Source organism: Corvus kubaryi, unplaced genomic scaffold, assembly GCF_017639235.1.
Source record: "Corvus kubaryi isolate FWS band 111438036 unplaced genomic scaffold, C.kubaryi_AGA036_p1.0 37398, whole genome shotgun sequence".
Classification (NCBI taxonomy): Eukaryota; Metazoa; Chordata; class Aves; order Passeriformes; family Corvidae; genus Corvus; species Corvus kubaryi.
The window spans coordinates 25352794-25364264 of NW_024581137.1; the positions used below are offsets into that span (position 1 = coordinate 25352794).

The 11471-nt window shown below is 45.5% G+C and overlaps 1 protein-coding gene across 1 annotated transcript; it reads left to right on the forward strand.

Annotated features, from left to right (window-relative positions):
* The first annotated feature begins 4384 nt into the window (after positions 1–4384).
* On the forward strand, positions 4385–9168 carry HOXA11 (homeobox A11). Its single transcript, XM_042044286.1, has 2 exons — positions 4385–5619; positions 7115–9168. Exons 1-2 carry the CDS (start codon positions 4956–4958, stop codon positions 7345–7347), a joined length of 897 nt encoding a protein of 298 aa, XP_041900220.1. The 5' UTR covers positions 4385–4955; the 3' UTR covers positions 7348–9168.
* Positions 9169–11471: the final 2303 nt, after the last annotated feature.

Consider the following 11471-nt stretch of genomic DNA (forward strand, 5'->3'; position numbering starts at 1 on the left):
ACCAGAGTCAGAGAGCCCTCGGATGTTCATCAGCGCAAAGGGATGCAAAATATCATGATTGGTCGCCAACAACGGGTATACATCTGTAGGTCCGTAGCCGTTTAATCCTGATATTCAAACTAGACGGGAGGCTTGAAAGGAAAAAACCAACCACCTTCTTAATTTCAGCAACTGAAAAAGGCACAGAGGGTGACGGAGGAAAGGAAAGGATTTTGCTAGTGATATTAAAAAATAATCTAACGTATTCTAGCCCAGACGAGTGCAGCCTTTTGAGGTGTTCAAGCCTCTAAAATAATGTAATGTGGTTAAAAAAAAAAAAAAGTCAGAATTACATTGACTTAAATCCTGTTTAGATTTTCTCGTTCTATTTAAATGTATTCTCAAATTTCCTAGCAAAATCACAACCACACCGTTTCACGTTTTGGACAATAAGTAGCTGTCCGTTGTCACAGTACGGGGCTTCCATCTCACCGTTATATACACATAAACAAATATATATATAATTAAAATCATCTATTATTTAAAATTTTTAGATAGCTATTGTAGCACCTCATTCTATTTCAATCTTATGGAAACATATTTAGTTTCAAAAAATAAATAAATAAAAAGAAGTGTATGTATAGCTTCTTTCCATAGCAGACAAAACGGCAAATAGAAAAGAAACGCCTTTTGAGAATTTCTGAGCCCGAGGTATTTAAAATCCAAATAATAAGCAGGCTTTTCTAAAGCTGCATTCCTGGCAAATTTTGCGACGAATTATCGCCTTGTGCCCCTATTTGCACTGGTAAAGGTGGGAAGACGGTGCGCTTTTCGTTGGCAGCAACATTTCAAATTCCCTAATGCTGCGTTTTTCTAATAAGCCTTTGTAGACTGTAATCAACCCTCAATTTTACAAAACACTGTCCTAATTCCTTAGATGTTTTCTCCTGCTCGAGTCCTAATACCCGCCACCCTCCCTATGAGAGAGAAGCAGCAGAGATTGAAGCCAGCAATCCTGTAATATTTTAATTAGCTCCTCTTGACGCAAATTCCTTCTAGCACACGTTTCTCCTGTTAATTAGAGGCACCCACCCTGCTGGCAAGGTAAATGGTTGGCTTCAAATATTTTTCAAGCAAAGCCCGGTACAAAAAGACGATTTAGATACAATAGAACTTGACCTTTTGAAGAAGCAGTAGTGAGTTAAACACTTTCCTTTGCACGCCATCTGTATATGTAAGAGCTAGACTATCGAGGCGTCCTAGTTCTGTTTATATTCCTCCAAAGAAGAGATGTAACTTTTTCTCCTCCCTTTGTTTAGCTTAGCTGTGGGTAGCAGTCTCCCCACCTCTTGGCCACGCTTCTCCTTTGCAAAACCGTCTTGCAGCAGAGGTTCCAAATTCAGAGCGGTTTTACCCTCTCTAATCCGGTCGAAATACATGGGAAGGCGTAACGAATGCATTTTGCTTCTCCAAACGAAATGCCTGCCTTTGTTTATGTTGTTCTCAGTGAGGTTAGCGAGGGGAAGGCTCGGTTTTCCCCATTCCTCAACGCGGAAGTCCCAATTACTGTATTAAAAGAGCAATTCAACATTAGACCAAATAATCAACATTGATAATTGTGCTGAACACAGCAACTTAACAGCAGGCTGCCTGCAATTACCCACACATTCCGGGACTTTAAGCGTACATTATCTCTTGTTTCACTTAACAGCAAATAAAGCAGAGAACAGCCTGTGCCTTGGGTGTCTACTCGCTCCCAGACGAACTGTGCCCCCCTCGGTTTTCCGCATCACCCTTCCGCCTTGTTGTGCAGGCGGCACCCGGAGGCATTTTGGGGTCCCCTGCGTTACAAACCCGCTTGAAGAAATAGGCTGCTTGGTTGGGAGAGGTGGGGGAGAGAGCTCGAGCGATTCAAAAGCAGGCATCGGGGCTGCACGTGTGCATGCTGTGCAAGCACATATATGCCCAGACACACGCACACCCACGCACACACACTCCTATTTCCAGTTGCCTTCTCGCCCTTCTTGCCTTAATTTCCCTTTGTTTCGCAGAGGCAGCCCCGACCTCTGGCACGGCGGAGCCTCGCACGGCGCCGCAGCCCCGGCTGCAGAGAGGAGCGGCAAAGAGCCCCATACAAACCTGTGCCAGCTCTGCTCCCCATTTCTAGCCCCAAGGTTTGAAATTTATTGAAATGCAAGAGGGCGGCTGCAGTGAGTCCGAGGAGGTGGCGTCCCGCGATTAAGTGTTGGGCAGCTCTGTCATGTCTGCTCTGACACAAGCTGAAGTTGACTGCCAAAGTGCTATAAAACCGCAGGTCAGTCTAGAACTGTTTTCGGTTCCCCTAGACGCGCCGTGTTCAATTATAGCCTTAAAAGCCCTAATACAAGTGCAAGAATTTGTTTGCCATCACACAGAGGCGGGGCGAGGCTCGGCAATGGTGGCGCCTTTGTTATCTCAAAGTCACTGAAATCCTTATACATTCCTTTTTGTTCGAAGGGAGGAGTGTCTGCGTGTGTGCAGGGTGTGGGGAGATGTTTTTCATCGACGGAACTGAACGGTGCGGGTATACAGGGAAAATAACCAATGTTCGGACACCAAAAGAGGGCTTCCGACCCCCCAGCCCACTCCACCCACCACCACCACCACGACCACCCCCCGTAAAACACCTAGGAGGAAAGTAAATGTGAGCAAAATTACAGCGTTAAGGAAAAAGCCAACCAGAGCTCTTGTACACCCCTCCCCACCTCAAGTTAAAAAAAAAAAAAAAAAAGAAAAAAAGAAAAAAAAAAGAAAAGAAAAGAAAAGAAAAGAAAAGAAAAGAAAAGAAAAGGAGAGAGAAGGAAAGCCCCCCAACCTTTTTACAATCCCTAAACGACATTGCAGTCTTCTGCTAGCAATTTTGACGACATGCAATCTCTTTCCATCCACTTTCTAGCAAATATGTCAAGCTGGAAGATTAATTCATTAATTTCAAGTTCAGCTCACAGACGTGCGGTAAGCATAAGAAGTTCTTGCAGCAAACCAAAATAAAGAGTTCATTACAGGGATACGTCCAGAGCATTTGATTTGTGAACGGTAACCCTTGTAAAATAAGAAAAAGGCATATAAACATTAATGCTAATAAATTAGTTTACTCCACTACAAAGTAATTACTTGATAATATTGAATTTACAGCTTGAATTCAAACGCAATAGTTAACTATAATGTAGGGGAAATACATAATGAGAATATTTTCTCTCTGCACAACATGATTAGATTTGTTATTGGGTCGGTTACGATAAGCTAAGCAATAAATAAACAAATCGATGTTGACATTTAAATACCGAAGATCTCCAGAATTTACTAGAGAACTTTCTCCGGATGTATAAATACTTCCACAGCACTGCAGAGGAAGAGGGGGGAAAATCCAAATATTATTTCCCTAACATTTTCGTTTCCCTTTCACTACCCTCCCAAGTCCACGGGGGCACGGATCTTGAACTACGTCTGATTTCCTCAGAGTACCGACTTCACAATTAGCCTTTTGCCATTCTGCTTTTCTATTTTGATGAAATCCAGCCGGAATTCAAATATTTCTTTTCTGAAATCGAGCATCAGAATAGCAAAAAAATACTTTTCCGAGAACTTAGGGATGTCCGTGCCTCAAAAGGTGCTGTATTCTTTGGCGTATTTCTCTGTTTTCTTTGGCTCTGCTCATTCGGTGGGGTGTGCATTTTTATTGGCAGAAAAGCACTTTTTATTCTCTGCCCCGTACAATCCGCTTTCTATATCATCCCTTTCATGCAACAATAGTAAAAGTTTAACCAGGTTTTTAAAATAGGTCTCCCTGGGTCTCAGCCTTCAGCGACGACACAAAGCTAAAAGGAAAGTATCTCGGTACGGCAAGTTTGTTCCTACGGGTTAACAGTATGTCAAGTAATTTTAACTAGGCTTCTGGCAATTAAACTCGGAGTATTTGTCAAGCCGGGGTAGCCAAATATCCGCTGGTTTTCCAAGCATTTAGCCGCAGTGTTGAGGCGGAGAGATCAGCAAACGGTCTTTAGCTCCGTGGTCTGCACTTTAAAGGGCTTGCTGGCTTTCTGGCGTTGCGAATGAGGCAAGGGACGATTTGGAGGGGGTAAGGAAGGGAAACCTGCGTCCTGGGAACCCGACATTGTTAACTACCTCCAGTAAAGCTTGCTGAAGCCGCGCGGGGTATTTGAGGTTAATATGTAAGTAAGGGAAGGAAGACACTAAGCGCTTCGGAAGTGAACATGAATGCAAGCATGTAATCTATTCACCATGAAAATCAGTAAAGACTTGACCCTGGCACATTCTTCCTAGTAAGGTTTCCAGAAAAAACCCTTAAGGGTGAGGGCTTTTTTCTCTTTTAGGGGGGAGGAGGGAAAGCCCAAACCAAACCAAACCAAAAAAAAAAAAAAAAAAAAAAAAAAAGGAAAAAAAAAGACGTTTTCTTCAGGAGCGTTTCCTCCTCGGAAGCAGCTTTCCAGAAGAAAGCGTGCGTCCATCTCTACGGTGCCCTCCTTCTCGTAGCCTGCCAGCGAGCCGCCGAACGCCCCAGCAAGCCCACAAACAAACAGAAAGGTCTCACCTAACCCTGAGGGGAATTGATAAGCCTCTCTGCTCCAGAGCCAGAGGGTGCCAGGGACCGGGCGGCTAAGTCTGGGGCAGTGGCAGGGCGGCTGTGTGTCCCCCAGGGCTCCCCCCCGGCCAACCTGCGCTCGGCTCGCCCCTGGGCGCTGGCGACGAGCTGTTGCTTTCCCCCGCGACGGCCACAAAGGGAGCGGGGCCCGGGCCCGCCGCTCGTCAATGTCAACGTCGGGCCACGTGACCGCACCTCCCTGCCGCCGCCGGGAGAGCTCTCCACGTCAGCCTACGTCTCCCCATCTCTTACTTCACGGATCCGCTTCAAAGGGGCAGCTGCGTTAGAGAATCATGTTAAGCTCAGCTAATGCGGAGAAGCCGAGGTAGCCCTAATGATGGATTTTGATGAGCGTGTTCCTTGTTCCTCTAACATGTATTTGCCAAGTTGTACTTACTACGTCTCGGGTCCTGATTTTTCCAGCCTCCCTTCTTTTTTGCCCCAAACCCCGTCTTCTCGCCCTATGACATACTCCTACTCCTCCAACCTACCCCAGGTCCAACCTGTGAGAGAAGTTACCTTCAGGGAATATGCCATTGATCCCTCCAGTAAATGGCACCCCAGGAACAATCTGCCCCACTGCTACTCCGCAGAGGAGATCATGCACAGAGACTGCCTGCCTGCCACCAACACTGCTAGCATGGGCGAGATGTTCGGCAAAAACACAGCTAACGTCTACCACCCCAGCACCAACGTCTCCTCCAATTTCTATAGCACGGTGGGCAGGAACGGGGTCCTGCCCCAGGCTTTCGACCAATTTTTCGAGACGGCTTATGGCACGGCGGAAAACCTGGCCTCGGCGGACTACCCGGTAGACAAGAGTGGCGAGAAGACGCCCGCGGCCGCCGGGGCGGCGGCGGCGGCAACTTCAAGTTCGGAGGGCGGCTGCAGCAGGGCGGCGGCGACGGCGGCGGAGAAGGAGAGGAGGAGGCGGCCGGAGAGCAGCAGCAGCCCCGAGTCATCTTCCGGCAACAATGAGGAGAAATCCGGCAGTTCCAGTACGTATAAAGGCAGCGCCGGAGCGCTTTTAGGAAAGGCAGCTTGAAACCTAGCGCACCGCCGCTGTTAAATTTTTATATGCTGTTTTATAAGCATATAAGGTTTATGAAGGGCCTTTAGATTTCCCCCAACAAAACTTTGTTATAAAAGGCGAGATCACGTGTTTAGTGCTGAAATTGGCCGTGAAATACCCACCGGGCAATGGATGCCTAAAAAAATTTTTTTCTTTTTTTTGCTCCTTTTTTCTTTTTTCTGCTTTTTAAAGAAAAATAATAATAAAAAAAGAGTTCCGTGGTCAGCTCTTGAAAATATAATAACGTTAGTTCTGTGCCTGTAAATTCGGCAAAAAAAGGAGATCCTGACTCCTTTGATATCAATGTAATCCAGTGATTTTATAAAAGCCATGTGTTGCACCAGAAGTCTTGTTAGGAGCTGAATTCAAAGCCTTCGCCGTTTTAACGACTGCACTAGAATAGCGTTTAACAGATAAAGTAGCCGCCTGAACTGTATCAATATATTAAAAGAAGCAAATTAACCTAAAGCTGGCCTTTTTGTCTAAAGGAAGCCATTTTACTAAGGCACTGTGGCAATTACGTGTTGCCTTCTGTCCAACAGTTTGTTACTTACAATTGTTATTCAATCTGTCAAAGTCTGATTTTTTTATGTGGGCTTTTTAAAAGGCAAAGCTAGTATACGGCCGGGGGAAAAAATACCTCGACAATGAACTGTACCAGAAAAGGAAGTTTTTAAAGGGATAGCAACTACGTTTAATGTAAAGAGCTCCTGAACCTTGAAACCTTTTATATTCTGCTTAATGAACTTTAAAACCGTAATGGCTAATCGAGAGGAGAATACCTCGATGCGGTGGAGAGCGTGCTTGAAAATAGCCGGCTAGGGGGAGAAGGAGACGCCTCAGCCTTGGGCTTAGGGGCTTTTCCTCTGCTCGGGACGTAGAGACGGGATTAGGCCAGGGAACGAGGGCGAGATCCAAGCGGGTACGGGCTCGGGGAGGGTTGGGCGCGGGCCCCCCCGCCCGCTGCAGCGCTGCCCGCTGCAGGCAGCCAGGTGATGGCTGCTCCCTGGGCAGCTCCGCGTGCGTGGGGGCGCCCGGCGGAGCAGCCTACAAAGGCTTTCCTCCGGCTCGTGAAATCCGCAAGAACCCCCCGCCACCACTCTTTCCTCCAGCTGCCCTCCCCGCGGAGGAAGCGAGGACGGATCCCCGCGTCTCGGCGGGGGTTTCGCCCTGCACGCTGCCCGGGGCCGCGGCGCTGCAGGAGCCGGGGTGTGCCGGCGGGTCCCGGGCCCGGCTGCACGCACCCGCCAAGGCAGAGGGCTGGCGCCAAGCCCCGGACCTACCAACGCCGACCTCGGAGCGGGCAAAACGCGTCTTTTGCATGTTAACGTGCTTTGCCGGAGAGTCCCCCCATTCCATTTCAGCCCCCGCCGCCGGCCACCGCCGGGTCTCAAATGTTTCTGCATTTTTTCGCTCCACAGGTGGACAACGTACGCGTAAAAAGAGATGCCCTTACACCAAATACCAGATTAGAGAGTTAGAAAGGGAATTCTTCTTCAGTGTCTACATAAACAAAGAGAAACGCCTCCAGCTCTCCCGAATGCTCAATCTGACCGACCGTCAAGTCAAAATATGGTTTCAGAACAGAAGAATGAAAGAAAAAAAAATTAACAGGGACCGATTACAATATTACTCAGCTAATCCGCTACTTTAAAACTCATAGCGTTTTTCAAGATGAGATTAAATTCAGATTTCGCCCTTGACAAGGTCAAGCCACGGGGTTACGTGGAGGAAGGAGGTGTGTATCTGACGGGACTAGAAGAATCTAAGGTTTTACACACATGTAAACCTACTCTGGAACTGCGATGATAATTTTATATATATATATTTACATATCAACTGGAATCGATTTGATTTTGACACACATGGGATCCATTTCTAAACGTGCACGTCACCTCTGAGTGCAAAATTCATACCTCTTACCTTTCCAGGCGCTGCGGCTCACCCTGCCACCGCTTTCGGCAGGCACAGGCGGGGACGGTCCTCCTCTATCCCCGGACTCGCCCACCCTCGGCCCTTTCTCGCCCCTGTGCTGCTGTGGAACAGCTGTCTGGAGATTGCCAGGTCGGGCTCACCCAACCAGGACCACTGCAGAATATAAAGTCTGTGAAATAATCTTTTGCTCTTCCTTAGAAAAATATCTGGGTTAGAGGCAGTGTTCCATTGCTCATGGGTTTGAAATAAGAATTGAAGGACGGAGACACACACACACATGCACACACACACAGAGAATTAAAGGAAGGGGGGATGTCATGTCTACACTTTCCCGGGGCCAACCGCGAATAGCTGTAATATGGATGTAGTGATGGTTATAATAAAGTTTCCTTTGGGGGTGTGGGAAGGTATGGGGGCGAGGGAAAAAAGACCTAAATGAAAGACTTAATTATTTACTTTAAAAGATCAGGTATAAATTCGCCATATGTCGTAAAGAAACAATCACTAAAAATAAAATTAGAAAAATTTAATTAGCTCTTGTTTTATTTATGACAACAGACTATGCGTTGCCATCTTTTTGGAGACAAATCATACACAAATACTAAAAATAAATCGGCAAAAAAGTGTGAATTTCAGCATTTTAACAGAAACAACTCCATAAAGGAAACTAACCTTCTGGCTTCTGGCTCACAAACTTTCTTCAGGAAATACCTGTGGAGAACGACAGTTTAGCAAATACCACACAACACTTAATTGAAACTTGGAGTTGTGCAATGCACTAACATTGGATCATTAAAATAACTCTATTGCATGTTCGTTTAAAGGTGACTAGTGAGGAGTTTAAACAGAAGCCAAACAATGTAAATATGGTAATTTTGTTGTTGTCTACTTTAAATGTCACGAGCGCTACTTTGTCGCCCAGTCGACATATGCAAAGAATGGAGAGTTGTTTGGACTTATTTTAAATATCTATAAATATATATATTTCCCTGCAGGAACCAAAGCGTGAAAAAATGCAATTAAAAAAAAAAAAGAGAAAAAAAAGGAAAATATTTAAAATTCTATATCAGTTTACAAAGGATACGGTGTTCTATCGTTGAGGTAATTTGCTGTTGAGAATATCTGAATGTATATTTCATACAGGAACGGTGTTTTACAAGACTTGTAAATAATAAGAAGAAAAAGAACCCATGACCTATTTTGTTCGAATGCCTTTTTTTTTCCCCTGATTGATTTTTTTTGTTGGTGGTTTATTTTGGTTTTTTTTTAATTGTTCCTTTGGGGCTAAAGGGTGTGGGATTTCTTTACATGTGCAACAAAGTGGTGATAAGAATGTTTTTGATTAATAAATTTTACCAAATGGATGTAATTTCTTTGTCACAATTCACAAAATGCAATATCTTTATATGACGTCACTGTTTTCAGTATGTATCATCTATATGTATATACAGTTTTCTTTTAATATGCGAAAGTATTTGGTTGCATGTATACAGTGGAACAGCGCACAAGGAAAATAAAAAAAAAAAAAAAGGAAACTTTATATTTTTACTCTGGTGTTACGTTACTGCATGTTCTTTTATCCAGTGTAACTCTGGGACCCGAAATTCCTCATGACCTTGTTCGGTCATTTGGGGCGAATTACTCTTCTTTTGTGAACTTCGTCGTTAAATCTTCTACTCTGGAGTTAACAAGTGGACCTGGGCTTGTTTGGGCACAGTTTCAGCGGGTCACAGGAAAAGGAAAATTAAGTGTGTTCATAGCTCGCTACATGTTAGGCCTTCTTATCCTGCCAATATCGGCGGGGCAAGGTCCTATGCTCGAGGGTTGGATGTGCCATTGCTGTTTGCTCCCCGCCAACATGTGTCCAGGAGAAATGTTTGTCAGTAGCATTTGGGACACATTTTATAAGCTGGCACCAAAGGGAAGGTTCAAGCCGTTTGATGGATGTGGCCAGAATTTAGGAGCCTTAAGAAAACTGTTGTCTTTCAGGAAAAAATCCGCATGGCAGTGTGGTGGAAATGGACTGTTTGAAATTGTCCTTGATCTCCAACGCAGGGAGGGGGTGGACTGAGGTGGACAGCGGGGGGAGGAGGGAGAAAGTTGGAGGGGGCAGGGGGGAGAAAACCCCAAACTCCAAACAATAGCTGAGATAGGAATGTGTTTTGAGAAGAGTGTTTGAATCTTTAATGTTGACCCTAACCCTAATCAGGAGAAGAAAGTGCATTCTGGTTTTGCATTGTTTACTGGCTTTGAACTTCTGTATTGCTTGGACATCACCCATAACCTTGAGGTGAAGGACTTACTGACTTGGGCCTTTGTTGACCACTGCCACCCAGCCAGACAACGTTTACCCAAAGGGAATCTTGAAAAATGAAGGGGAAAAGAGGGGACTTTGTTTGTTTGTTTGTCTAGTATGCAAGGGGGAAAGCCAGTTAAAAGGAGACAGGCAGATGGACTGACAGACGGTGAGAGAGGGATAGAGGTACGGATGGAGAGCTTGAATGGCAATGAAAGTTAAGCCTGAAAGCTTCCTTTCCTGGTTAAAAATTAACTGGTATTCAGAGCCAATCCAAGAGACAGTAAAAACATGGAGTTTCTGTGGTCGGGGTTTGGATTTCCTAGCCCAATAAAATCGCATCCTCTGTGTTGCTGTGACATTGCGGCCATAAAAACTGTCCGTGACTTGTCCGCTCGCCTGTACCAAATGCATCGCTATAAAGGCAGTGGAGGCTCTTCCAGAGGTTTTTACACCGGGAGGTGAGCGACCATTGCTCTCCGCCGCCACCGCCGCCGCCGTCTGTCTGTCCGCCGGCCCTCCCGCCGTCCTGCCGCGGGGCCCCGGCGGGCGGGCGGACGGACGGACGGACGTCGGCCGCGGTTTAGGGGCTGCTTTGCCACAAGATGGCGATCTTCAGATCAATGTCAAAGCCGCCCAGGGCAAGGGAGCAGCTCTGCAAAAGGAAAAAAAAAAAAAAAAAAAAGGAAAATCTTGGCCTTTGTTCACTTTGCATCCCTGGAGCCACACGGGTAATTATTGCAGTTACCGGGCTCCGCTGTACAAAAAGCCGCTCGGGATGCCGGGGGAGGGGGGAGACGCTGGGGCTTCTCGGTGGAGTTAAAGCCTCTGGGTTTTGGGTTAGGAAATGCGTGAAGGTAAGTGTTTTATACGTCTACCGGCATGGACAACGGCGAGGAGTGTGCAGGGACTGGAATGGTACCCTGTGATCTGGGGTGGCCCTTGCCCCGACTGCTGAGCACCGCGGAAAAGAACTGTAAGGAGGGGAAGGGATGCAAAAAGTTGGTGATTTGGATGTGAAATAATATAGAAGGGACTTTCTAAGTTGCAGTTGACCTTTTATTTTCTCTTCGTTTTGGCCAGCCGCGTGGAAAATCCACGTTATCTGGAAATATTTTTTCAGAATAACTTGTAGCTTTCTTCCACTTATTAAAAAAAAAAAAAGCAAAAAAAATGTAGCATTGGAAATATTATGAAACTTGACATTTATGTGTGGAACAGTAGGTGTCTTCAATCAAATAGATCTATGGCAACACAGTCTGCAAATGACAGACAATTCTGACGATCTTATTAGTCTTGAACTGTAGTTTAGTTAGGGTCGTTTGGTAACTTTAAAGGGTAGTCTGCTTCCTTGCAGCTGGACACAGATTGTGGTAAACAACTTTTGACATACTTATGCTAAAAACTGTTCATGTGGTTGCATATTAAGTCAGATTTAGATTTCGATTTTCTATCTTTCTTTCTTTCTTTCTTTCTCTTTCTTTCTTTCTTTCTTTCTTTCTTTCTTTCTTTCTTTCTTTCTTTCTTTCTTTCTTTCTTTCTTTCTT

Excerpts from the sequence above, each read along its gene's own strand:
- HOXA11 (XM_042044286.1), top strand. The coding sequence starts at position 4,956 with ATGATGGATTTTGATGAGCGTGTTCCTTGTTCCTCTAACATGTATTTG. Across the intron at positions 5,620-7,114 it reads GGAGAAATCCGGCAGTTCCA|GTGGACAACGTACGCGTAAA; the intron begins GTACGTATAAAG and ends TTCGCTCCACAG.